This window comes from Teleopsis dalmanni, chromosome 2 (assembly GCF_002237135.1).
Source record: "Teleopsis dalmanni isolate 2A chromosome 2, ASM223713v2, whole genome shotgun sequence".
Classification (NCBI taxonomy): Eukaryota; Metazoa; Arthropoda; class Insecta; order Diptera; family Diopsidae; genus Teleopsis; species Teleopsis dalmanni.
The window spans coordinates 63,506,999-63,531,835 of record NC_051847.1 but is presented as its reverse complement, the minus strand read 5'-3'; the positions used below and the strand labels follow the sequence as shown (position 1 = coordinate 63,531,835).

Sequence of the window (24,837 nt, the reverse complement as noted above, 5' to 3'; positions counted from 1 at the left end):
CCGAGGTATGTTGTTAATTCTACATATGTTACCCCATCTTCTTTGTTCATGATGTTACTTTTTCCTGTCTAGTCTCACCTGTAAAGAATTTAAGTAAATTTAAATTTAAATTTAATGTAAATTTAATTTAAGTAAAGAATAGATTAACTTATTATTTTGAATAACATATATTTTATATGATATATTATATTAATATTATTACAAACATATATTATTATCAAGACAATTATAGTAGTTAGAATAAAAAAATTAAGTATTATTCTAATTTTTTATATGTCATAACGCTGAAATCACATATATATATTTATTGTACTTGCTTTTTTATAGGTTCCAAGTGTGGAAACCCGCCGGTGCAGCGAAATGCAGCAAACGCACGTGAAAGAGCACGTATGCGTGTTCTTTCCAGTGCCTTTGGACGTCTCAAAACAAAACTTCCTAACATTCCACCCGATACCAAACTTTCTAAATTAGATACTTTACGTTTAGCTACAATATATATTAAACAGCTTAAAGCAGCTGTTGAAGGAGATTCAAGTCATGGTGAAAATTTCAGTTCTGGAATAATTGGAGAACACAACAGTATTTTTAATATGTCGAATAGTTCACAAAATATGGTAAGTAATTAAATTCAATTACGAATGAATATGCAATTTGAATGAATAAATAAAAAACAGCAAATCAAGAAAATAGCTGTGTGAACATATACGATATAGTAGTACAAACTGAATGAGGGTTCCGTATTTGAAAGTCAATTTCTTTTTTATACCCAATTGTTCATTTTTGAATATATATGTTATTTAATTATTAAAGTTTATTAGTTATATTATTATTATCTTATCTATTTATTTATTTAATTAAAAGAAATTAAATGTACTGTATTTGGGTAAATGCTGGGTAGTCAATTTCATCACTCTTTGTTAGATTATATTTGCGTTAATATAAATTTTTTATTATGCTAATATGTTTATAAAAAAAACTATAAGTAAATGAACTAAACAATAAATAGTTTCATTTTAGTTTTCAAATAAATATATTAATAGATTTTGTTAAGAAAAATTGACCGAATAACTTCCGTCCTCCAAAAATGTCACACATCGTAATTAACGCATTCAATAACTTTTAAACAGCAGCATTCAGGAATACACCCCGCAAATACTCTCACAAGATTTGTGGTTTGGGACGAACATTTATGCTTAAGTGGTGTCAGTGGCATCACTTAGATTTCTCATGTCTACAAATTCGGGGTCTTCTCTGTGGACATACGAGTACACATATTCGTGTTTTCACACTTACAGCTGCATGTTCACAGGTGTAACTCGTCAATTGGTGGCGCAATGTCAAATGGCATCTTAAGCTGTTGCATGTTGGAAGAATGCATCCTAATTTGTACTCATCGACTACAGCTAAATACTCTTAATATTTATTATCTGAAATGTAATCATTGTTCACATTTTGAAGGTTATTTAATTGTTTTATATAATTTAAAAATAATTTTAACAACAGCAATGTATATAAGATTTCCTCTCTCCCTTACGAAATATTTTTAAATATTAATGATACTCTTGCTAAGGTAAACGTATTCCTCCGAAACCATTTTCGATACAATCGATTCTTTAATGTTACATATAATGATGGTGATAAAGGTGTATCAAAAGCGAATTAAAATTATTATTTTTAATTTCTTTAAGATTCATGGATGTATTGAATGTGTATATAACTATATATACAAAATTAGCTGTTAAAAGTTATTAACATCTACTGCAAGCTAAACATCTATTACATGGTATGATTTGAGGGATTTTACTGTAAGTGACATCAGTTAAAAAATGAAGAATATACTTATTCGACAATCTGCCATATATGTAAAATAGATTCTCAGATTTTATTAAACAGGTATAAATGTTTCTAGCCACGTTATTCTTTTCAATAATATTGGAACGCTTAAAGATTTACTAATCTCGATTTAACTATAAAATTCAATGAAAAATAATAATATTGTATTAAAAATTGCTCTGTCTTTCTATCAAACTCTACCAAAATATCGCTTTAAAAATCAAAGGAAAGTCATGACAGCATTTAGGAGAGGTAACACCGAATAGGCATGGAATATATTAAAATGTTACTCAGACGATTCTTCAATTATACTATATGCAATATCTACACAATTATGATATTAGATATGAAACCAATTCTATGTAAAAGATAATCCATGTATCCTATATTAAACTTAAATTTAACAACATCAATATAAATTGGGGACTATATAAAATATAAGATATTAACACTAGATTAATGTTTCAAATGGATGGCATGTATTAGAAACAAAAATTCTTCCTGCGCAAGGACTATATTCATCCTCTTCTAGACTTGTATAATAATAAACTTAAGATACAAATAAGGATACTCACCTACAATACTTTGCAATTACAATCAGAACATTTTTTATGTTAATTTGGCCAGCTATAAGCAAAATACGGACCTATTGGTCCAAGCGATATCAGTTAGAGTTAATCTACCTAGAATCTACAGATTTTTCAGTTGGCATTTTTATAAAGAGGTTTTTTTCGAACAGTAGTGAACTACAACAACAAAAATTTTATTTTTTATATTATTTTAATTAATTGAATTTTTGGCTGAACATACAGCTGTTTCGAGTATTGCCAAATATCCATCATCAGTGGTCTTGGAAATGTTTCTTGTATTTAATTATACATAAATAATTATTTTTGAAACTGTAAGTACCAGGAATCGAACCCGGGTCCTGCCAAATGTAAAGCTCAGAATCAGAGCACCTTAACCAACTGATTTTGTCATTTTTATAAATTTAGGGAGTACTTGAAGTTCTATTTCCAACATAATAGTACCAAGTATTATGTAAATATTTTTTGCAACTGCTTTTTAAACCAGTCTTTAATCAAAATTGAACTCAAATCTTAGATGTCATAATTCTAGTAAATATACAAAGGTCTATCAGTGCAGTTTTGCGTGTGTAAAAATTAAATTAAATTATATACATATTTTTAAAAAAAATTACTTTCTATTGATTTAAATAAATAATAAGGTATAAATTATTATTAGCCAACATATTACGTACAGCATGCTCCTAAGTTTTATTCTTTTTTACCGACGTAACAGTCCTTGAAAGATCTGCCCTTGTTGTACGATAGTGTTCCATTCTTATCACATTTTGGCTATTAACACTTATTCTTAATTAATAATTAATTATTCTTCATTAGTCATTTACTATGACTATAGTAAATATGATTACTAAATAATTTATTCTGTCAGGTGGTAGTTAATAAAATAAATCTTTCAAAAATAATTCTTAATTTAATTTAATATTTTTTTTTTTTTTATATTAACTAAAAAAATTATTATTTTTCCCACTTACTATATTGTCACATAATGAATCTCTAAATAGAAATATATCACAGAAAGCAAAATTAAAATTAAATTTCCTGTAACGTGATATTTTTATGAATTTCAACTAAAAATATGACAGATAATTTCATCTTCAAGTACACTTAAGTTTAGAAAAGTCTGTCATGTTATTTTTGTATGATTTTCTGTATGACGCGAAAGACAGCTAAGATTGCTTACTGTCGGCGGTTTTGGGGACATTTTTAAAGAAAATAAAAAATATTTAGCATTTATTTTCTTTCAAAATCCATCTTTGAAAGCATTTTTAAAATGATTTGTCATCTAGGATAAATATTTAAATGTGCTATGATTATTCGATATGGATCAATGGTACTGTAATGCGACAATCATATGAACAATTAATTAGAAATGTAAAAATTATATTAATAAATACCATATATCATTTATTATACATATTAAAATATATTTTTAATTAGTATAAATAAGTGATTCAATTAATTTTAAGCATTTTGAAATTAAGAATATATACTTGCTTGCTTGCAAAGACATCCTTAAATTCGCAAAATGTAATTTAAGGCTGCTAAAGGGTTTCCTGATAGGTCATTATGGACTAAAATACTACCTTCATAAACTACAACTATCTGCTAATTCGGAATGTAGATTATGCCTGGAAGATGAGGATAGCACCAGGAAACTACTTTCATCAGAACAGATTAAGAATTCTTCTCTAGATTTAATTCAAGACTTTATTCACAAAGCTTTAAGGGGCTTTGTGTAATCAATAGTGAAACTGGTATAATGGGACTCTTCTGGCCACAGTACCGGCTGTTGGGCGATTTCATGCTTAAACTTTTAATAATAATAATAATATCTCAGATACCTCAGATATTTTTAATTATGATGATTACTTAATTTATACCTTCACATCCGTAATCTAATCATCCCTTTCCCAGTATTTCCACACTATACCATATGTTCAATAAAAAATAAATTTAAATATTTTTTAATTGTTTTTTGATTTTCTTTGGGATTCCATAAGAATCTTGTGACTAAGTTGCCTACTCAATTTGCGATTTTCCGTAGTGCTCTAATCATCACATTCAAATCCCATGCCTTCTGCTTGAAATGATGATGTTTACTTTTTAAGTGTAAACAAACGCTAGAAAATCAAATCCACATCACACAACAGTTGGAACAGATTGTGCAAGACTCGTGTGATCTATTTACCATATCAGAAGAGGGAATTTTCCCTTTTTTCTATTTTATTTTATTTGATTTTCTTATGTTTTATTTTATTTTTTTGTTTGTTAATTCCGCAACAATTTGGTTGCACACTTTTCTTTTTCTTTGTAGTTTATTTTTCTTATATTATTATAGATTCTTTTATTGTTTTGCTAAGCGCCCCTAATATTGAAAAGGGAAAATTTATTTGCATCTAAAAGATAAATAAACAATTTTTGACGAATTACACTTCAGTTAGATACTTATTTCTAATTTTATTGCTATACATATTTATATATTCTTTTTATCTCTTCTTATTTCAGTCCTGGCCATTTGGTCTACATCATATACCAAGTAACAGTCGCCAAATGTCATTTCAGTACTCTACCATGGATTGGCAACACGGACAAGATATTAATGTGCTTCCGAAGCCAATGCGCATAGAACCTGATAATAACTACACACAACCTCGACATTTAAACTCGACATCATCATCCACACACTGGTATATGAGTGATAACTCGATGTCGGATGTGTGCGATTATTCCACCAATTGCATGTATGAAAATTTTAATCAACATAATTCTCATCCTAGAAGATTTCAACACAGTCAACATCAACCTCTACAACTCCATCATCCAAGTCAAGCACATAATCTAACAAGTCAAGCAAACGCTCCGACGGCATTACTTTAATAAGCTTAAACTTTAATATATTATTTAATAAAATTTTACACAAAGTATTCACTCAATATCTGTACTATATGTATAAAATACTGTATTTAAATTATATATACGAAATTCTTAGATATATAGGAATCATCATAAATACATTAGATTCATATAGTTTGGGGGAAATCAAATAACAAATAGATATAAAAGTTGTGAACTACACAAATTCCAAGCGATTTGATTCATTGGTTCGTTACTCTCAATAAGGTCTATAAAATATTTATTTTATATCGGCTTTAACGAAATTATTTTTTCAGTAGCAGCATAACTGTTCCACAATATCTGTTTTTTTGGGAAAAATATCAGGAACAAATATTGCCATCTGGGCATAGTCATAGATCTGGCTAGCAGCAATGTCAAAAAGGCAACGATCCTCCCATCGAGCTTGGGTGCTCTGTTCTAATTTGTCATTGCAGCTGAATTTTTATTAATTCAAGTGCTCACAAGAAGAATGGACTCGGTTCTTGTAAAATTTTTTCGCTTCTTGTAAATTTCCATTGAATATTTTTTTAGTACGCATTTCCTTTCGGATTAAGAAACATTGCTCTAGGTTATTAATTCAGTTAAAACTGATAAAAACTCGTTGGTATTATTTCGACTTAGACTTAGAACCAGTTCACAGACCTAAGTGATTTGATTAACTTTGATTAACTAAAATACCAAATTTAATTTCATTCTCTTCACAAATAATTTGTCTTCTAGATCCTACTATATTTTGTTTGACCGAAACTACATCTATTATTAAATTATCTATTGAATTTATTGAAATTAATATTTATTTAGTCACTCTTTAACATTTTGGCTATTTATAACTTTTTGTATATGTATGTATATATATATTATTTTTAAAATTATCATCTAATAATAAATGTATTAAACACTATACATATATATTTATTAATTTTTATTATTTAACTCATCACAGGAAATATTCACATTATTTATTTATTATGTTGTTAAAACTTTTATATAATATAGAAACATCTGTGTAACATATAGGCTAATATAGCCAATATTTGATAGAAGAAAACCGAGGACCGAAAAAAAAGAGAGCATATCTCTAAGGTATAACCGTTCACTGTATACCTAGTCACTGGCAATTTCAGAGACATGCTTTAATTTGGTAACACACTTCTTTTATAGCTACCCGGAACTGGCTAGACGCAGGATGAATTTTTTAGGGAAACTTGTCTTTCAATCTTTCAGAGAGGTGTCCAGCGCTAGGATTAAAAACATCCTGCTTTTCATAAGAGCCTCTAAATAGTTTTTTAAGTAATAGAGTGGAAATACATAATGAACTCGTAGGGTTTAAATAAGTTGGTCAACTAGACCAACTGTCACATTAATCTGTTTGAATTGCCTTAAGCTTTTGATATTGGCCCATGACTAATGTCGAACTCCTCATGTCAAAATGGTTAAATTTTTTCATGTCAGTTAACTTAGACATAAGTTTTTATAAGAACAACTAGAGGAAAAATTACAAAGACTGTACTTATAATAGTAATCTGAATATATAATCACTACCACATCTTATTGAGTTTCTTTAATTTTGATTCGCAAGCTAATCAACCAAAAAAGTCATTACTCTTCCACTTTCTTCTATTGAAACTACAAGAATTGAAGCATATATATGGAATATATAAGATATAAATGACGGATAAGAACATTTATTTTATTAAACCATAAAAATACATAGAGTTATAAATAAAAAACATCATATCATAATAAATTATATTTGTGATTGATTGATTTTAAATAAGTGGTTCCCAACGGATGGTCCAGGAGATGGTTAAAAATGGTCCTTGAATCAAATTGAAGAGGTATGAATGCATAGTTTGTAATTTGTTCACTGAGATCCAACTTATTAGAAAATAAGCACAAAAAATTTACAAGTATTTATATACCTATATTATGTGTATATAATTCCATCAGAGATACATAAAATATATTAAAATAACCATACAGTTTATTATACTTTTTGGCCCCTAAAAAAAACAAAAATATCGTAGTGATCCTTAGTCAATAAATGGTTGGGAACCAATGTTTTAAAGAAATAAATTATTATAACTTTTAAGCTTCCATTTTTATTCAATTCAGTGATTATCCTAAACGTGTTGTATTTTTATATAGATAATATCAACCTTTACGGTTGACTAATAAAACTAATAAAATAAAATAGCTTTATAATTGTAAATTAGTCGGTCTTTACAATAAGGTTATAATTTTACTAATATTTGAGTTACTAATAGAACACAATCATATTATATTTAATGAATACATTTTGAATGGATATATAGTATTATATATCTCATTGTATTCGCCTGATAGTAAAAAAAAATATTTGAACTTATTTTCATACTAAAAAAATTTACACAATAAATTCTCGGTGCTTGGTTACCAGAAGAAGTTGAAGTTCAGAGTATTACTGACCAGAATGATCGAAGACCCGCCCAGAATAGAAACCTGCAATCACTTTTCGATAATACACTGTTTCGTGGAATGGACAAAAATACAATACCTTTCAACATATGCACAAAGACAAAACTTTCGGAATATTAGAATGGAGCAGTAAGAAAGAGATCTATCAACCATGAAGCTACAGAAGTTAATATTATGTATTTAGATATACAATTTAAATTTGAAGCAGTAAGAAACGGATCTAAGACAACCATGAAGCTAAAGTAGCTAATATATATTTAGATACACAATTGAAATTTAATAGATTCATAGGCTCTTTACCAAATATCTTTTTCTATACATATTTATATTAATCTATTTATAAAAATTAAAACTAATATCATTTAGTTATGATACATATATTTATACAAACATACATACTTATATGATATGTATTCAAAGTAATTAAGAGCAATAATACACATATACATATAATGAGAGCTGTTTATATTCGAAAAGTAAACACAAACTCCAAACATAACCGCATCCATATTGTGTGTGTTCCATGTTAATGAGTCTGGTGATGATTTCAAATGATTAATTGATGTCTCAATTTTGTTTTATATATGGTAAACAATCTAATTTGAGCATATCACAGTATGGCAGCAAGTGGGTGCGAAAACTAGGCATAAGTGGTACTTACGATATAGTTTGTTTATTAATTCTGTGAAAGTGATGATTATCATGGAGTGATGATTCTGGTTAAGCTATAAAATTATCATAAAACCTATTAAAAATATTTCAAACAATCTTATGTGAATAAAATATTTTAAAACAATCAAAATACCTCAATACTTTATCTATTATTAGTGGATATGAATGTAATAGAAACTTTTTAAGTGCTTTAATTGTAGGAATAAAGGATGATTTCTAATGCTGCAAAATATCGTGTTCTTTTTTTTAAAACTTAGAGTGTAATAGAGTGTATATAGCCGATCTACGTTTTAGAACAGTTCATTTATAATAAATTACTTGTAACTATAAAAGTTTTCCGAGTTCGCACCACTAAATTTTATGGTTCAAAGCTGAGTTGATTACTACGAAAAAAGTAACACACCTTTAATTATCTGGTCACTAGAAATTTGATGAAAACGTAATAGTTCATGAGCTTGTGAAGAATGGCGCCTTAACATCTTTCATAGGAATCAGACTTTTCAGAAGATTATTCACTTGTCAGAATGCGTCAATATGTAGTAACATTGGATTCATTTGGGTAAACAAGAAAAATGCTGACAATCTTTCTGACTAAATACATTTGAACTCAGATCAATAACAATAACTATAAATAATGGGATGAATAGACATTCGTAACACAGATTTGTAAAATACAAATTGAGAAAATCAACTCTGCCAAATCTGTTCGTATCCTATCATTGTAAGGAAAGAGATATAGAAACTCCATCTCACCCTTCTCTTCGTATTATGGAACAGAATAAGATATGGAGTATATTAAAGATTTATTAATCTGAACTATTATTATTAGATTTATTCATAGTACTAATTTTTTTTGGGTAGTCTATCAAATTTTTCCCCAAAATCTTTAACTTCACATTGTGTACCAATGGTTATTTTAGTAAAAATAAAACCCAATTACTATAAAGTTGAAAATTTTATTTGTATCATGTATCATTTATTTATTTCATTTGAGAAGTTATTAGAACAGTTATAGTTGTTCATATATCGGATTTTAAACTATGTCCTTTTAAATTAATGTATCTGTCCTATAACGTATTTGTCCTATAATCTATTTATACTAATGGCTTACTAATGGTTGTTTATGTCAACAGCCAGAAATGCAGGTCCATGACCTAGGCTACAACTACAAATTTAAAACGAATAAAGTTTGTTATCAATAATACAGTAGAATTGGTTTGATGACAAAAATATTACTATTGCAGTAAGAACAAATATATATTATATTCAAAAATACGAAACAGCTTTGTTTTGAAACAGCCAAAACTCAATAAACTAATTAAAATTGTTGTTGTTGTTTCTTCATTACTGTTCGAACCCTTCTAACTTAAAAATAACTTCTCTTCGTCATAAGACGCGTCATATTAGATTTTAAAAATTAACATTTATAAATTATATTTAAAAACAATGGAATTATCATTTATGGAACTCTGTGGATAATTTTTTTGTATATTTCAGTCTTTAAAACTAATGTATAAATATAAATAAAAATTATATTGCACCTGTAGCGACAATTCTAAAAGACCCACGAAAACAATGTTCCTATACTAATCTCATAGTTTCCAAAGAACATCAACTATTTAATGATAATCTATATGTGTTCAGTTTTACAAGAACTGATATCAACACATTTTTAGAAAGTAATATTGTGGATATATATAGCGTGGGTCGGCAGTTAAGAAACTCTGATTCACATACTATTCTATATAATACATAATACTATATAATACGTACATCAGTAACTAATGTTACTGTTAATAATTAAATATGTATTACTTTCATATTTAATATTATTATTCTACATTTATTAATGAAAAAAAAAAAACTCCTTTTCTGTTTACTAAAAAATTTTTACATAATTATTTATAATATATTTGAAATATTTAAAAACAATTAAAATTTAATTTTAATTTTACTATATTTATCTAAAGTTCAAAAAAGTTTGTGATTACAAAGTTAAAACAATTTATTTTATTGAATTTAAAAAAACAATAAAAACCAGTAACTTTCCCGCCTCCTTTGAAGTATTTACATATATTTTCCAAATTAAATTCAATTATTAATGAAAATTTTTTTATATATATTAAACATATTTTCAATATGCATTCACATTGAGTTTTATATTAAAGGATTTTCTGTTTGCACCATCGATAAATGCAAAATAAAAGTTCATATAAAAAGAGGAATGGGCTCTTAAAAATTAATTTAAAAATATAAAACTGTGTTAAATGCTCAAATAAAAAAAATTATTGTTGTTTACTATTAAAGAAGTATTTGTAAAGCAGAGTAGCAGCAACACCAAGTATCAGAGGCACCAACCAAGATTTCATGGAAGCATCTTCATTTTTTGTGTCATTGTTCCATGTTGGCTCAGATTTTTCTGGAACATTCGTACGTTCGGTAGCAACTAACTCTCCAATTTTATATTTTTTCATCATTTCTCGTGCATCTGAACTGTGACCAACATCTTCGAAATTTTCCGTAGCATCTTTACCACCTTGTTCAATTAAAACTTCCTCGCCGCCAGGATGCTAAAAAAATAAAAAATAGGTAGGATTAGATTAGATATTAAAATGATAGATAGTCAATTGTACATAAAATATAATATAATATGTAATGTAATTAATATAAATGCATCAATAAGCTATCATATTAACTTCGAGGAGGTAGTCACGGTAAACCTAGCAATGATATTACCCGAAATATATAAAAAAAAAACAATAGTTATGAGGCCGTGACAGTGACAAAGCTTCAGAAGCTGGAGTTTTGAAAACAAAGAAAAATATGCCGATTGACATTATATATGTGTATAGTTATTAAAGTTTTAAAAACGAAACTATGTATACACTATGGACTCTTCTGTCTTCACTTTCTACATTATATTAAAACATTGTATATAGCTAATTATGTTGCGGCTTCATTTTGCAGATTTAAATAAAGAGCTGTTATATTTTATTTATACTAAATTCTACAAATATCTTTAAATTTTGAAATATTAAAACATATATAAAACATCTCTTATAATTTTAAATCGCCAGTCCAAAATGACTTACATTTCCTATTGTATTTAATTGCTTAATGAAAGATTAGATTGGAACTTCCACCTGGATCGAGTATCCAGTATATACTCTATATATAATATTTTTAATATAATATAACGTCTAAATCTCGTAATAAATACTGCTCTTTTGTGAACAAATGCCCACGTCAAATATTAAGATGACCCAAACGCATCACAAACACCAATCTATGAGCTATCACGAATCAATCACCTGCTACAGTTAAGATATACCACAATCTCTGCAGACCCACTCAAAACATTGAATGCCAAGCTCTGAGGTGGAGCTCTCAAAGCAGCCATCGACCTAAGTAGGAAAATTGAGGAAGAGCTAAGAAAAGCAATTTGAAATTGGAAATTGAAATTATATTTGCCGAGAATCAAGTAACAGAACTTGATACTAAAGGATGGTGGAGACCCTATGCTCCACTGGAAGTAGAGGATAAAAGAAGAAAAAGAATTATTCACTGAAATGCTTGCAATGCTTGAAATAAAAACCTGTCCAACCCTGACGGCTTAAAAGTGCTTGAAAATAATTCACAGTTCCGTATTCCAGTTAAGAAAATATCGTAGTTAAGTATTTCAAAACTACAAGGTATCTTTAGATACAAAAATGGGATATAAATATAAATACAAAGGACATACAAAATTTTCTACATAATACCAGTATACAAAGAGATGATTCATTGTACTTTAAACCAGGTAGTTCAAAAATGTCTAGGTCATTATAAACGACAAATGTCTAGAGATTAGATTATATTCTTAACCGGACAATTTCCGCATATATTTCACGGATTGATCGACATTAAATTCAATTTCGCCATTTACATGTTGGGTAAATGTTTCTGATTTTTGAATATTTTTGAAAAGTACCCTCATATACATACTGTCACATTGTCACAATCACCTCAAATATAATTAAATCCTTTTCTATAATATGTAGAGCTATAGCACTAAATTCTTTGGATTGGTGACAAGACGTGAATTACAGAAGCTAATAAAATTGACGATTATATAAACAAACAAAGAAATAAAATAATTTTTTTTCCAAATTAAGGGATTTATTTAAGCTACTTTCGCCATTTCTGTGAAATAGACATTAAAACTCAAAGCCCTTTCTTTATGAGCGCGCTAATCTTGATAGATAAAGACTTCAAAACTTAGTGCCGAGAATGTACTAGGCAGCTAGACTTTATAAAATTTATACAAAGCCTCAATATATAAGGGTTAAACGCAAGATTATGCATAATAGATCTATTCTGGTAGCAATGACTCTTGATCTCTAATAATAACAATCTAAATTAATTTTATATGAATCTATATTTATATGTTATGTGAATTGTCTGAATGGAATAAAAATTAAAGATCAATAAGAAGTATCTGAAAAAGTATCTATTAGAATATATAAAAATGCAATATCAAATCAGATAGATAAACATAATTTTTTTACTTTTTGAAAAGTAAAGTCGAATCGCAGCAAATATCTAATTGTTTTGATATCGCATAAAGTTCATCAACGTCGGAACAGTTTACTGAATAATATTTTTGAATAGCTTTAAAATTCAATGTTAATTTAAAATTTCATTCTTATTTGCATAGTTTTTTCAAGATCAAAAGTGACAAAAGAATTTGATATATTTCTAACAGAAATAAACACAATATTTTATTCATGAGAATTTTTGTTAAAAAAAGGTAAGGCGGATACAACATGTAAAAATCTGTCGCCGCATTTAAAATGAGATAGATTTGATTTTAAGTGAAGTTTAATGAATCTAAATATATTGTACTTTATTTAGTTTTATGATGTCACACTCAGAAATCGTAAAACGGTAATAAAATGCATAATAATAATTAAATTAAAAATAAAATTAATAATTACGAGTATAAAAAAATTATAGTGAAACCAAATAATATTCTATTAACGGTTTGAGAATAGTCTTATAAAAAAGTATTAGTATCATATTAGTATCATATATTAGTATCATTCATTAGATGTCATTCAGCTCAATGAAGCCAAAAGAAGGTACTGGACCTGTTTTATAACAATCGCATAAGATACTACTTCATTCAAAATTATACATGTCATTTAATTCAATGAATCGAAATAAAGATACCTCATCCGTTACTTAATAATCGTAAAATACCAGTTGGTGTTGAAACTAGCCGGAATCTACTTGTGTTGACCCTTTTGAGAATATTGAACGGCACTTGGTCGTCTGGATCGACGAGTGTGTCCAGGACGTAAATCCTACCGTTCTTGGAACCACAAAACACGAGTAGATAGGATAAACGAATGTTTAAACAAGATTTATACAAAATCTCTCATTTTCAGAGTCATTAATTTCGTAAGGTGATAGTTAGGAGCGTATTTAAGTAAGAAACTATAAAATGTAACTTATAATATAATTACACAATTTGTTTTTAAATAAAACTCCCTATAAAATAACTAAAATTAACCAAACCTAATAACTATCTACAACAGTATTTCCTAGCCTTTTTCGTGCTAATCCTTATCTATTGGTGATATTATCAAAGTAGAAATCAAAATCTTTTTTTTTTTGTTAGTATAGATTTTCTCATTTTTTTTCTCGTCAATTGAGGTAAATGGCATATAATCAAGACTATTATCAAATAACATATTTATAATTTCGAACTACCTACCAAAGAGGAATTTCCTCCTAAACCGTAAAATTGTCCCTATGTGGTGTATATTTCCCACGTTGGGGAACTCTGACCTATAAAATATGAAAAGTCGTGAAGTTAAAATTATATACACATATGAACCTGACAAAATAAAACTGTTGTTCAAAGGTACTTTCAGAGGTGATATAATACAATTAAAATGCAGTAACATTAAAAAAATTAATTTAAAAAAACATTCACATTAAAATTAATGAACTTACTGTGTTTTTATGACTTAACTGTTAAATATATTAAATATTTTTGTTTATAAATATAAAAATATATATTTAAATTATTGCACATTAAAATTCTGTTACGTTAGTAATTTTTAAAATTTCTTGAATTTATATTATTTTTTTAATTAACCTTCAAATAACGACAAAATCTCTCTTTTTATGAGATTTCAATTTAAATAGAAATAAAAACACTATAATTTATTATTTATATTTAAAAATAGTTTATATTTTAATTAAAATAATTGTTCCAATATTTCGACTGTCTTCGACAGTCATCTTCAGGGACACTAAAACTTTGGATAATGCAAAAATCTTACATGAAGAAAGAAACCATTATAAAAGGTGCTTTCTAGAAATGCTCTCAATACTTCAATCTCCTAATAGTATAAGACTAAATTATACAACGGACAACTGTACTCAGACTTATAGAAATATTATAAACAAATGACACAGGATGTTTGTAAATATTTTATAATTTTTATTTTTATTTTCTATTGTTGTTTTTCTTGTTGTCATTATTATTATTGTATTTACTGTTAAGACTTTTCTTGTAATTTTCCGCTATAAAAATGAACATTGTACATATATTTTGTTTCGTTCAGTTTCCCTGAAGATGACTGTCGAAGACAGTCAAAATATTGGAACAATTATTTTTAATAAAATATAAACTAATTTTGAATATAAATAATACATTATAGTGTTTTTATTTCTATTTAAATTGACCAATTAGCCCGTTAATAAATTATTATATAAACACTATTATCGAAGAAAACAAATGGAAATTTCGCAGTTTCAATCTATACGACTACACTCAATCCCAACCTATAGTTTTTAACCCAATTTGACAATTGACATTTCAATAAATGTGAGTAAATAATATTTATATTAAGAAAACAAAAATGAAATTGTAAAATATTCAAACGAATTTAAAAAATGCAGTCCAAACAATTTATATACGAACTATAAACTAATTAAAAAATTTGAATATTTCTTAAGACCATTGATGACCACTAATTTGCAATATTCGAAACAGGATTGTGTGCTCAGCCAAATTTTAATAAATTAACTTAAAATTTTTGTTGTCTTTTCATTTCTATTCGAACCCTTTTTACATTTAAATAGTTTATTTCATGGTCAACTAAATTTCAATAAATTAACTTAAAATTTTTGTTGTTGTCTTTTCATTTCTATTTGAACCCTTTTAACATTTAAATAGTTTCTTTTCGTCATAAGACCCATCACTTTCGGCAAAAAAAAAAAAAATTAACATTAAAATACTTTTATTTTTTTATTCTGCTACCGAGCTGATTACGCAAGATTGTGAATGCCATTTCAGTTAAAAATAACAAAGCTTTCCTGCATGAAATAATATGTTGTATTTAAGAAGCTTAAAGACATTAGATTAGACTAGATTAGAAATTCATTTCTATTTTTTATAAATTTATTTTTTATAAATCTATTTTATACAAATCTATTTTCTACAAATCTGTTTTCTATAAGTCTATTTTCTATAAATCTATTTTCTGGAAATCTATTTTCTATAAATCTATTTTCTAGAAATCTATTTTCTCTAAGTCTATTTTCTATCAATCTATTTTCTATAAATCTATTTTCTATAAATCTATATTCTCTAAATCTATTTTCTACCAATCTATTTTCTATAAGTCTATTTGCTATGTCTATTTTATATAAATCTATTATCTATTAATCTATTTTCTACCAATCTATTTTCTATGTGTATTTTCTATAAATCTATTTTTTACCAATCTATTTTCTATAAGTCTATTTTCTAAAAATCTATTTTCTTAATAAATGTAATGTAAAAAAAATTAGAAATTAAGTTTTTAATCAAAGATAGATACTTTAAACTATAAACAAAAAACATGGCTAATCTATTAAAACGTCACACATTGTAGAAGAGAATTTACATGACATGACAAAATAGTGTTTTCTAATAATATTGAAAACATTTAATAAAATAAATTGGCTAATCTATTAAAACGTCACATATTGTAGAAGAGAATTTACATGACATGACAAAATAGTGTTTTTCAGTAGTAATGAAGAGATTCAATACTAATTGTTGACTTGCAATTCAGCTCCAACACCCATTCGAATTTTATCGCTTTTTTATGACTTAACAAAATATTATTGCATTATATATATACTTAAAAATAATATCACATACTAGAAATGCCGCTTCATTCCATGGTTACATAATAAATAAAAATTCGTATTTAAAATGTACTTTAATTTTGGTTTGATGTTGACTTGCTTAAACGTTATCTATACTGTGAAATAATAATACTTGAAATATTTTATGCTTTTCATGAAATAATAACTTCGTAATCACAAACAAAAATTATTTGATAATAAACGGACAAAATTTATTTGAATATTTTTTTTTAATTAAATAAAGTTCTATTTCAATTATTTATAATTATAATTTAAGATACACGTGGTGGTATTGAAATGAATCTAAAATAAAAGTGCAAAATTTCACACGCCTTCCACTACTTATCTATTTAAGTACATTACCTAAGAAGAGATACTGTAACGATACTATAATTGGAAAGTGGAATCAGTTACATGCACTATCGTTTTTTCTTATTTAATTAAGAACATTAAGAGCAAATTATTCATTTTTATTATATTATTAAACGCTTTTAGTTGTAAAGGCAAAAATATTACTTCAAACTTTAAAACGTTTTTATTATAAGTATTATGAACAGGTTGCTTATATAGAAAGTGTAAGTATGGATTAAATAATAGATGTATCTATTATATATATTATACATATCTATTATATATATTATATATATCTATTATAAATATTATATATATCTATTATATATATTATATATAATATACATATATCTATTATATTTTTTTTATTATATATTTTATTATATTATTATATATATTATATATATATATATTTATATATATTATATATTATTATATTTATATATTATATATATATTATATATTATATATTATATATTATATTATAATTATATATATATATTATATGTTCATATGTAAATATATATAGTATGTAATAAAAATTAAAAACTATATCACTTTGCACACAATATAGAAAAAAGCCTGTTTCTGAGATTCAGTTAGTTCCTGTCTAACTTTAATACGTAGTATATTCTTTAAATATGATGCAGTAAGCACTAAATACTCAAATAAAAAAAATTACTATAAGTAGAAGATAAGATTATAAATACCATTATATGCAGTGGATTAAAATGTATGAATAATTGCTCACAATACATTACAACATCCGATTGAATGATATCACGATTGATTTTAGATTATAAATACATAAAATGACCTATCAACTTTAATAAAATATCAAAGTTCAGAATTGTTTTTCAAAATCGGAATAATATAGTACTAACAAAATTCAAAAAGACTATTTGACATAGCTCTAGTACAACAGATTAAGTGCAATAATAATTTAGTTCATATTCAGTACTTCTAAATCCGTAGCAGTCATTATTCTAGGTTCGATTGAGTGATATCACGATTGATTTTAGATTATAAATACATAAAATGACCTATCAGTTTTAATAAAATATCAAAGTTCAAAATTGTTTTTCAAAATCGGAATAATATAGTACTAACAAAATTCAAAAAGACTATTTGACATAGCTCTAGAAAAACTTCTAAGCCCGTAGTAGCCATTATTTTAAGTTCAGGCAATGTTTAAAAAAAACCCCGTTAAATAAATAAATAAATAATTAATACTTTAGAATGTGAAGAAGATAGAGTAAATGTATCATGAACGCCAGTGATCATCTTTTAAAATAACAACTCTTATATCTTCAAATATATCTATCATGAATATATAAAAAAAATACAATAAATAAATTAAAATTAAATAATTACGTTTGCAATGTAAAATACTCAACGTCATAAAGCGAAAATTACTCATTTAATTAGGTGCTAGTTCAGAGTTTAACGTTGTTTATAAACTTTGAATAGTTTTTTTTAATCGTACTCATGTTAGACAGATGAATAAATTACTAGTAACAGCATTTATCGTAAAAGACATGATCACTTAACCTATATATAGTTAACTCAATATAATAAGCTATAACAATACAACCTCGCTAGCTGACTGAACCAATTTTAGTGTTATCTTAATAACTCGGATAGCTACTTTAATGTAAGCATTGAGGATATCAGATACACATTTAATGAAGTGGGAACCTGCAGTGAATAGACGTCTTCTAGTAAAGACAAAACGGTGGCAGAGTAAATAAAAAACATATTCATTTTTCTTTTTTCACACACAGCTTTGACAGCAATGGTTGTAAGGATCCCTGCATGCCTACTTATTAGATATTAATATATTGGGTGCTTTGTCCTTATGTGATCGTACGTGGCTTAGCATCAGTGTTTTCCATGACACTCTTGGTCAATTATATTTAAGTGTCGTAACATTTAACCAAGACCTAATAAATAGTTGTGCGACTTTCTATTAAATACATTAGTTCTAAACTATCTAGATATGTACCCAAGACCAAACATCATATGAGATAAATCTGTTAATACATCGTTATCACATTCAGATATACCATATTTCGATATAATGATCTATGTTCTAAAAACGTAAATTAAATATGAAATTTTTAGCAAATTTTTTATTGTTATAAAGCCATTTCAAAGCACAATGGGCCAACAGGCCTAAGTGAATCCACTAGTGATCGCCGGTATAACCTAACCTAAAGCCATTTCAATGCAATATGCATTTTAGATCTCTATATATATTTGTTTCTTTATTTGAAAATCAAATATAAAATATAGGCACAAATACAGTTAACCTGGTACATGTCTTCATTATAATTAGTGATGAATTAACTTTAATAATAATATATTCATACAAAACTTAATTATACTTTAATATTCAATGGTTTTTGTCCATGTGGTTCTCGTTTTCTAACTTATTTAATACAATAATTAAGGTTTATTAGTTTCTTAAGTCGTTCTAATAAATACAGTAAATTATGTATTTATATATATAGTATATATATATAAATATACTTTCATTTTCTTTCATAAATTTTTATTTTTTTCCTTTGTATTATGTGCTCTCTTCAATAGGGTGAAAGTATGTTTTTTTAAGATGCCATGTCTGAAGCACATGACAGCCAATTAAACAGCAAAAATGGACTGAACGACGATTTAACTTAGCTTTCGACAGTTACCTTAAATTTTGTTTTAAAATTTACCTCAAAAATGTTTCAAGAACTTTTTTCTCTTTACTCTTTTTGCCCTTTCATATTAAAACAGCACTTAAAATACAACTGATACAACCTGTTGATCACTATGTTCAATAAAAAATTATATATCAAGAGTTAAATGGACAGGTATTGCATAGATTTTTTAATAAAGTTAGGGTCTCAAAGCGTAAATTTACTACAAATAGATCTTTTTTGATGCGAAATTCATTTTTTTTGTATATAACATTAGTCACTTATACTATTATATATAACATTAGACGAATATTCATTACATATATTAATATGTCATAAAAATTTAACATTTAACTGTGCACAATTTCTGTTTCATTTTTTTTTTTATTGTTTCCTTATTCACATTATTTTTTAAAGAGCTGATCACTACTTATAATCAACTCAAATAACGCCTAAACTGTATTTTAATCATGTTTACGGAATCATGTATAATTTTTGTCGTGTGAATGGGATATGAGTGAGTGGCATGCTTAATAAAAACTAAACAAATAGACGATGGCATGAGCTGCAAGATTGTAGTTGGGAAATACATTTGAGATAGCGTGTTAAAACTTCATATAGAGCTTCAAGTTTTAATTACTGATATCGTATTAATATAATATGAATGATTACAGGCAATATTTTAAAATCAATAAAATAATAATGATATGATAAAAGTAAAAGGTCATTCAGTCTCACAATTGAAACGTAATATAAAAATATGTAATATGAAACTTCAACATATTGAAAACAAAATATTAATATAAACATATAAAAACAAATTGAATAAGCTAATAATGAATTGTATTATTAATTCCGCAACTAAAATAATTTCTTTTCTTTTTTTTTGTTAAAACTGCAGGGGCGAATCGTGCCGGGTCACGTAATCACAAAACTTTTTTTCACTTATCATCTTCATGCGTTGTTTATTTAAGTGAATTTTATATATCGGCAAAGCGGTATTTGCATCGAATAAGCAGCAAATTAAATAAATTTATTTCGTTATCAAATCTTGAAAGTTAAATAGTTTAAAAATTGGCGATAATTTCTACTCAAAAAAAAAAAAATGACCCGTAAAACGGAGTAAGGTGATGAACGATGTCAACAAAGAGAAATGTGAATCTGAACATAAAATGAAACAATGAACTTAGTTTCTGACCACATATAAATTTAAATTAATAACTTTGACCCATACTGAATTTTTAATTAAAGCAAAAACTAAATATTAATACGATTAAGCGCTTAATTTCAATATGTTTCAGTAGCGAAGGCAAAATCCATGTACTTTGATTTGTAATATTTTTAATTGTTACACTCAACTTTGGTTTTTGTTGCGCCTGTCTATGGAAATGTTTATTGAAAAATTGAATTAGAATTAAAAGAATTAACCGCAATTAGACGGAAAATTAAAACGCCACGTTCAAAGTCCAAAACTTAAGTTTTTTAGCTTTTTAAGAAGTGCCATGTAGTTAACTGTCTAATATATTCAAGATATAATTATTCGCATTGTCATTTGGCCAACGAAAATTAAATAAAACAATGACTTTTGAAAAAAAGATACGCAATATCTATTGTTTTTATCTGTTAAAATCACGACACTATACATACACATATACATTTTTTTGAACTCATATACACATAAATTAAGAATTTACTTACTTCGTTAAGGAAAGAAGTCACATCGTATACGTTATTATGTATAACTATCCAGGTATCCTTGTTTGTATTATGTTCGGCGATTTGTTTACGAGTGTAAGTTTTAACTTCTTCCGACATTTTTATTATTTTTAATATTAAATTGTATATATAAAAATAGGTTAACTAAACTAGTAGTTTTCTGTGGCACAAGACTAGTTATACGCCTCTCAGCTTTGTGAATATAAATGGAATGTGAGACATTCTTGTGGTGTGGTTTTTACGACACCACTGACAAATTTGCCCGAAACAATTTACAGCGAAAACCAAAGCAGTGTTGTATTTTTTTAAAAAATGCATAAAAATATTATTAAGGCCGTGTAAGAGTACGAGTAAATTGCGGTAAAGTAAATTTAAATATCCTACGAATTTTTTTGCACTGCACTTATACAAATATTTATTTTTTGATTTATTTATTATTTTTGGTTAAAAGTTTTCAAATTTATTTATTTATTTATTAAACATCTTATGAAATTTTCACAATGGTATTATCTAATTCACCTAATTTTTATCTAATTTACCCTACTCGTAATTCTGGTAAATATCAACATTCCCTGCCATACCAACATAATTTACTATTTTCCTCAATATACCATCAATTTATAGGCCGTATGCAAGGCCTATATAGAGCATTATTTTTTAATTTCAAATTTACGCTTTATTTTCACTTAAAAACCACCAATAGCAATGAACTGTCAGATGTTAATTTTTAGTTTGTAAGTAATTTACAAATTCTATACATTACCACTAGATGGCAGAACTAGTTTTTGTAATCCATGTAAAAATTTAAAACTTTAAAGCTTGATGTTTATTGAATAAAGCATAATCATTAGTTCCTATCAATTTATGTATAAAAGTAAAATGATAAAAATATTATATATTGAATTGAATTTTAACGATATAACAATATAAACTATTGTTTTCAATAGAGAGGTATTTCGAATAGTATTAAATTACAACAATAAAATTTAATTTTTTTTAATTATATGAATATTTGGCTGATCATGAAGCTGTTTTAAGTATTGCCAAATTTTCGTCATCAATGGTCTGGAAATTATTTCTTATATATAATTATTCGTAAATAATATTTTAAGACTGCTAGTACCAAGAATCAAACTCGTGCCCTGCCAAAAATATTATTAAATATAATGATATATGCATTGACGCTTTTAACAAAAATAGTTTCCAAGTAAACTTATTGTGCTAAATTCACTATAACGAAAATTAAGATATCACAAAAAACTTTTTATTTAGATATTTTTAACATCAAATTTTTAAAAATTTGTCCTAAAGAAAATGTATATAATTAATTTGGAACGGAATTGATAAACTGTTTTTAATGTGTTTATTTTAACTTTTATGTTTAGGCATTTTATGTTCATTGGATTATACTTCTGATCTTGTATTACTTTTCATTTTTCTTGAACTATCTGAAATCTTAAGTTAGATTTATCTAACTTTTTTATGACATTTCCTTAATATTTTAATATAGTTATGGTTTAGTGATTTCCTATCTTCTCAAGGCATTTTCAGCTCCAGTATTTAAAGCATTTTTGCCGATAGCTTTCTTCAGGTATCTTTAGATAGAAAATTATTTCTGGTACATCTGGAGACTTGAAACATTTGTATTAATAGTCCACGAATTTTTTATTTCTAATTTCCTTTCAAACATTAGCTGAATTAATTTTATTTTTTATTTGAATTTAGTTTCTTATTATAAAAACTGCTTCTGTCTTCTCTTGACCTTCCATTTGTTTGAAATATTATGCTTCTTCTTTGAAAATCTTTCAGATATTTTTATGATTGGGTTCTTTTTATGAATGCATAATACAAATGTCCTCAACACGTACAAACATTGATCTTTTTATATTTTCATATATTCACTACGTATAGTTTACACATAAATAACAAAAACTGCGCTGCATAAGAGCTTCACAATTTAATCTGAAATTTTTTTCATTTTATAGGAAATTTCCAGTGAATTAGTTTAATTTCAATTGAATTCTTTACATTCCATTTTGACAATATAGAATATTTTTTCAATATCGAATAGTTCCAATCGTGCAGCTTTTTGCGATCAGTGCTTTCAAAATTTACACGAGTTGATTATAAAACATTTGTAAACTTTTTCAAAAACAGTTTTATTTAAATAATTGCACTATAATCAAAAACGATTCAAAATTTTTTAAATATCTTTAAACAAATCACTTTTCAGACAACTTGTAAACTTAATGATTGTTCTTCTGAAAGTACTTGTAGCGCATTGTCGTAACGTACAAATTTATTTATTTGGAATGTGCTATCTTCATGGTAATCCGCATCAACAACAAACACATCTACAACCTTATCGATTGTGTACTTTTCCTGCAATAACTTATTTATTAATATAAGTGGAGATATTTTAATAAGACCCAGCCTATTGGGACATATAGTTAAAGGGAATTCATTGCTCTGCCCTGGATCTAAATTTCCTATTGAAAACTGTGCACTTCCAGTATAATCACACTTATTACTTAGTTTTGTCTCCAATTTAACTACGAGGTCCATCGGACGTTCAGTGGTATTTGTTACGCGGCATTGAAAAGTGAAAGGTTCACTTATTTTAACAATATTCTCTGCATCGATGATTTCTAAACGCACATCTTTATATTCAAAAGGCTGAAATAACAGTTTTATAATATTTTTGTAAAGCAATAATTGAGTTAATAATAAAAACTCACTAAACGCTGCAATTGACTTGTTTGTAAGCGACCTTTTTCGCCAAGATTCGAACGCCAAACTATATCAAGTTTACCCACAGCACTCGCTTGTCTAAGTTCCTTGATATCTTTCGCAATACTTGGTTTTGGCTAATTAAGTAGAACATTTTAAAAGATTTCATGGCATGGAAACTAAAGAATTTAAAGAAATACCTTAATGCAATAAAGAAATTGACAGCTATTGTTTGGTTGCAACATATTTTTTGTGGAAAACACTGACTCTCCATTTGGCAGAGTATTTAAAGAAGTAACAGTGTAGTGTTCTGAACTATCTAATTCCACTTTCTCCAAACAAAAGGGTCCAGTTGTTATGTTTTGTATCTAAAAATGTATGTTTTATTTTTTTTTAATTGATTAACAATTTAACGAATTACCTGCGCCTCTAAATAGCATTCATCCATTTCAGCATTAATAAACTTGGTTTTTACATCAAGTGGTTTAAGTACTTGAAATTTAAAAAATTTGCGAAAATTTTGTGGAAATCCAGCAAGAGTATTGTAATTGACTTCACAAACTAAACTAAAATTAAAAAATCATTTTTAATCAAATATTTAAATATTTTAAAAGTTTATTTACATATGAGTGCCGATTTCTTTAACTTCATAGCGAATAACATCATCTATTGTTTCCTCTGGTCCCAGCAATACAGATTGTGTTTTCTTTTCATGCATTAAC

General features: G+C 26.6%; 3 protein-coding genes across 3 annotated transcripts in view; 1 reads left to right on the top strand and 2 right to left on the bottom strand.

The window, feature by feature from the left end:
• Positions 1 to 24,837, top strand: part of LOC119679283 (terminal nucleotidyltransferase 5C) — a 291,602-nt gene that overhangs the window by 51,093 nt on the left and 215,672 nt on the right. The window lies entirely within an intron of this gene.
• Positions 10,425 to 21,616, bottom strand: LOC119679285 (cytochrome b5-like). Its single transcript, XM_038091550.1, has 2 exons — positions 21,368 to 21,616; positions 10,425 to 11,014 (listed from the first exon to the last, which is right to left on the bottom strand). The coding sequence occupies exons 1-2, from the start codon at positions 21,482 to 21,484 to the stop codon at positions 10,730 to 10,732; spliced, it is 402 nt and encodes a 133-aa protein (XP_037947478.1). The 5' UTR covers positions 21,485 to 21,616; the 3' UTR covers positions 10,425 to 10,729.
• On the bottom strand, positions 23,563 to 24,833 carry LOC119679286 (probable trafficking protein particle complex subunit 13 homolog). The gene is made up of 5 exons (XM_038091552.1): positions 24,739 to 24,833; positions 24,537 to 24,681; positions 24,316 to 24,483; positions 24,124 to 24,252; positions 23,563 to 24,061 (listed from the first exon to the last, which is right to left on the bottom strand). Exons 1-5 carry the CDS (start codon positions 24,831 to 24,833, stop codon positions 23,615 to 23,617), a joined length of 984 nt encoding a protein of 327 aa, XP_037947480.1. The 3' UTR covers positions 23,563 to 23,614.

Coding starts and splice junctions, on each gene's coding strand:
- LOC119679285 (XM_038091550.1), bottom strand. CDS start 21,484: ATGTCGGAAGAAGTTAAAACTTACACTCGTAAACAAATCGCCGAACAT. Junction 11,015..21,367: donor TGACTTCTTTCCTTAACGAA/GTAAGTAAATTC, acceptor TTATTTTTTTAG/CATCCTGGCGGCGAGGAAGT.
- LOC119679286 (XM_038091552.1), bottom strand. CDS start 24,833: ATGCATGAAAAGAAAACACAATCTGTATTGCTGGGACCAGAGGAAACA. Junction 24,682..24,738: donor AAAGAAATCGGCACTCATAT/GTAAATAAACTT, acceptor TTTTAATTTTAG/TTTAGTTTGTGAAGTCAATT. Junction 24,253..24,315: donor AATTTCTTTATTGCATTAAG/GTATTTCTTTAA, acceptor CTACTTAATTAG/CCAAAACCAAGTATTGCGAA.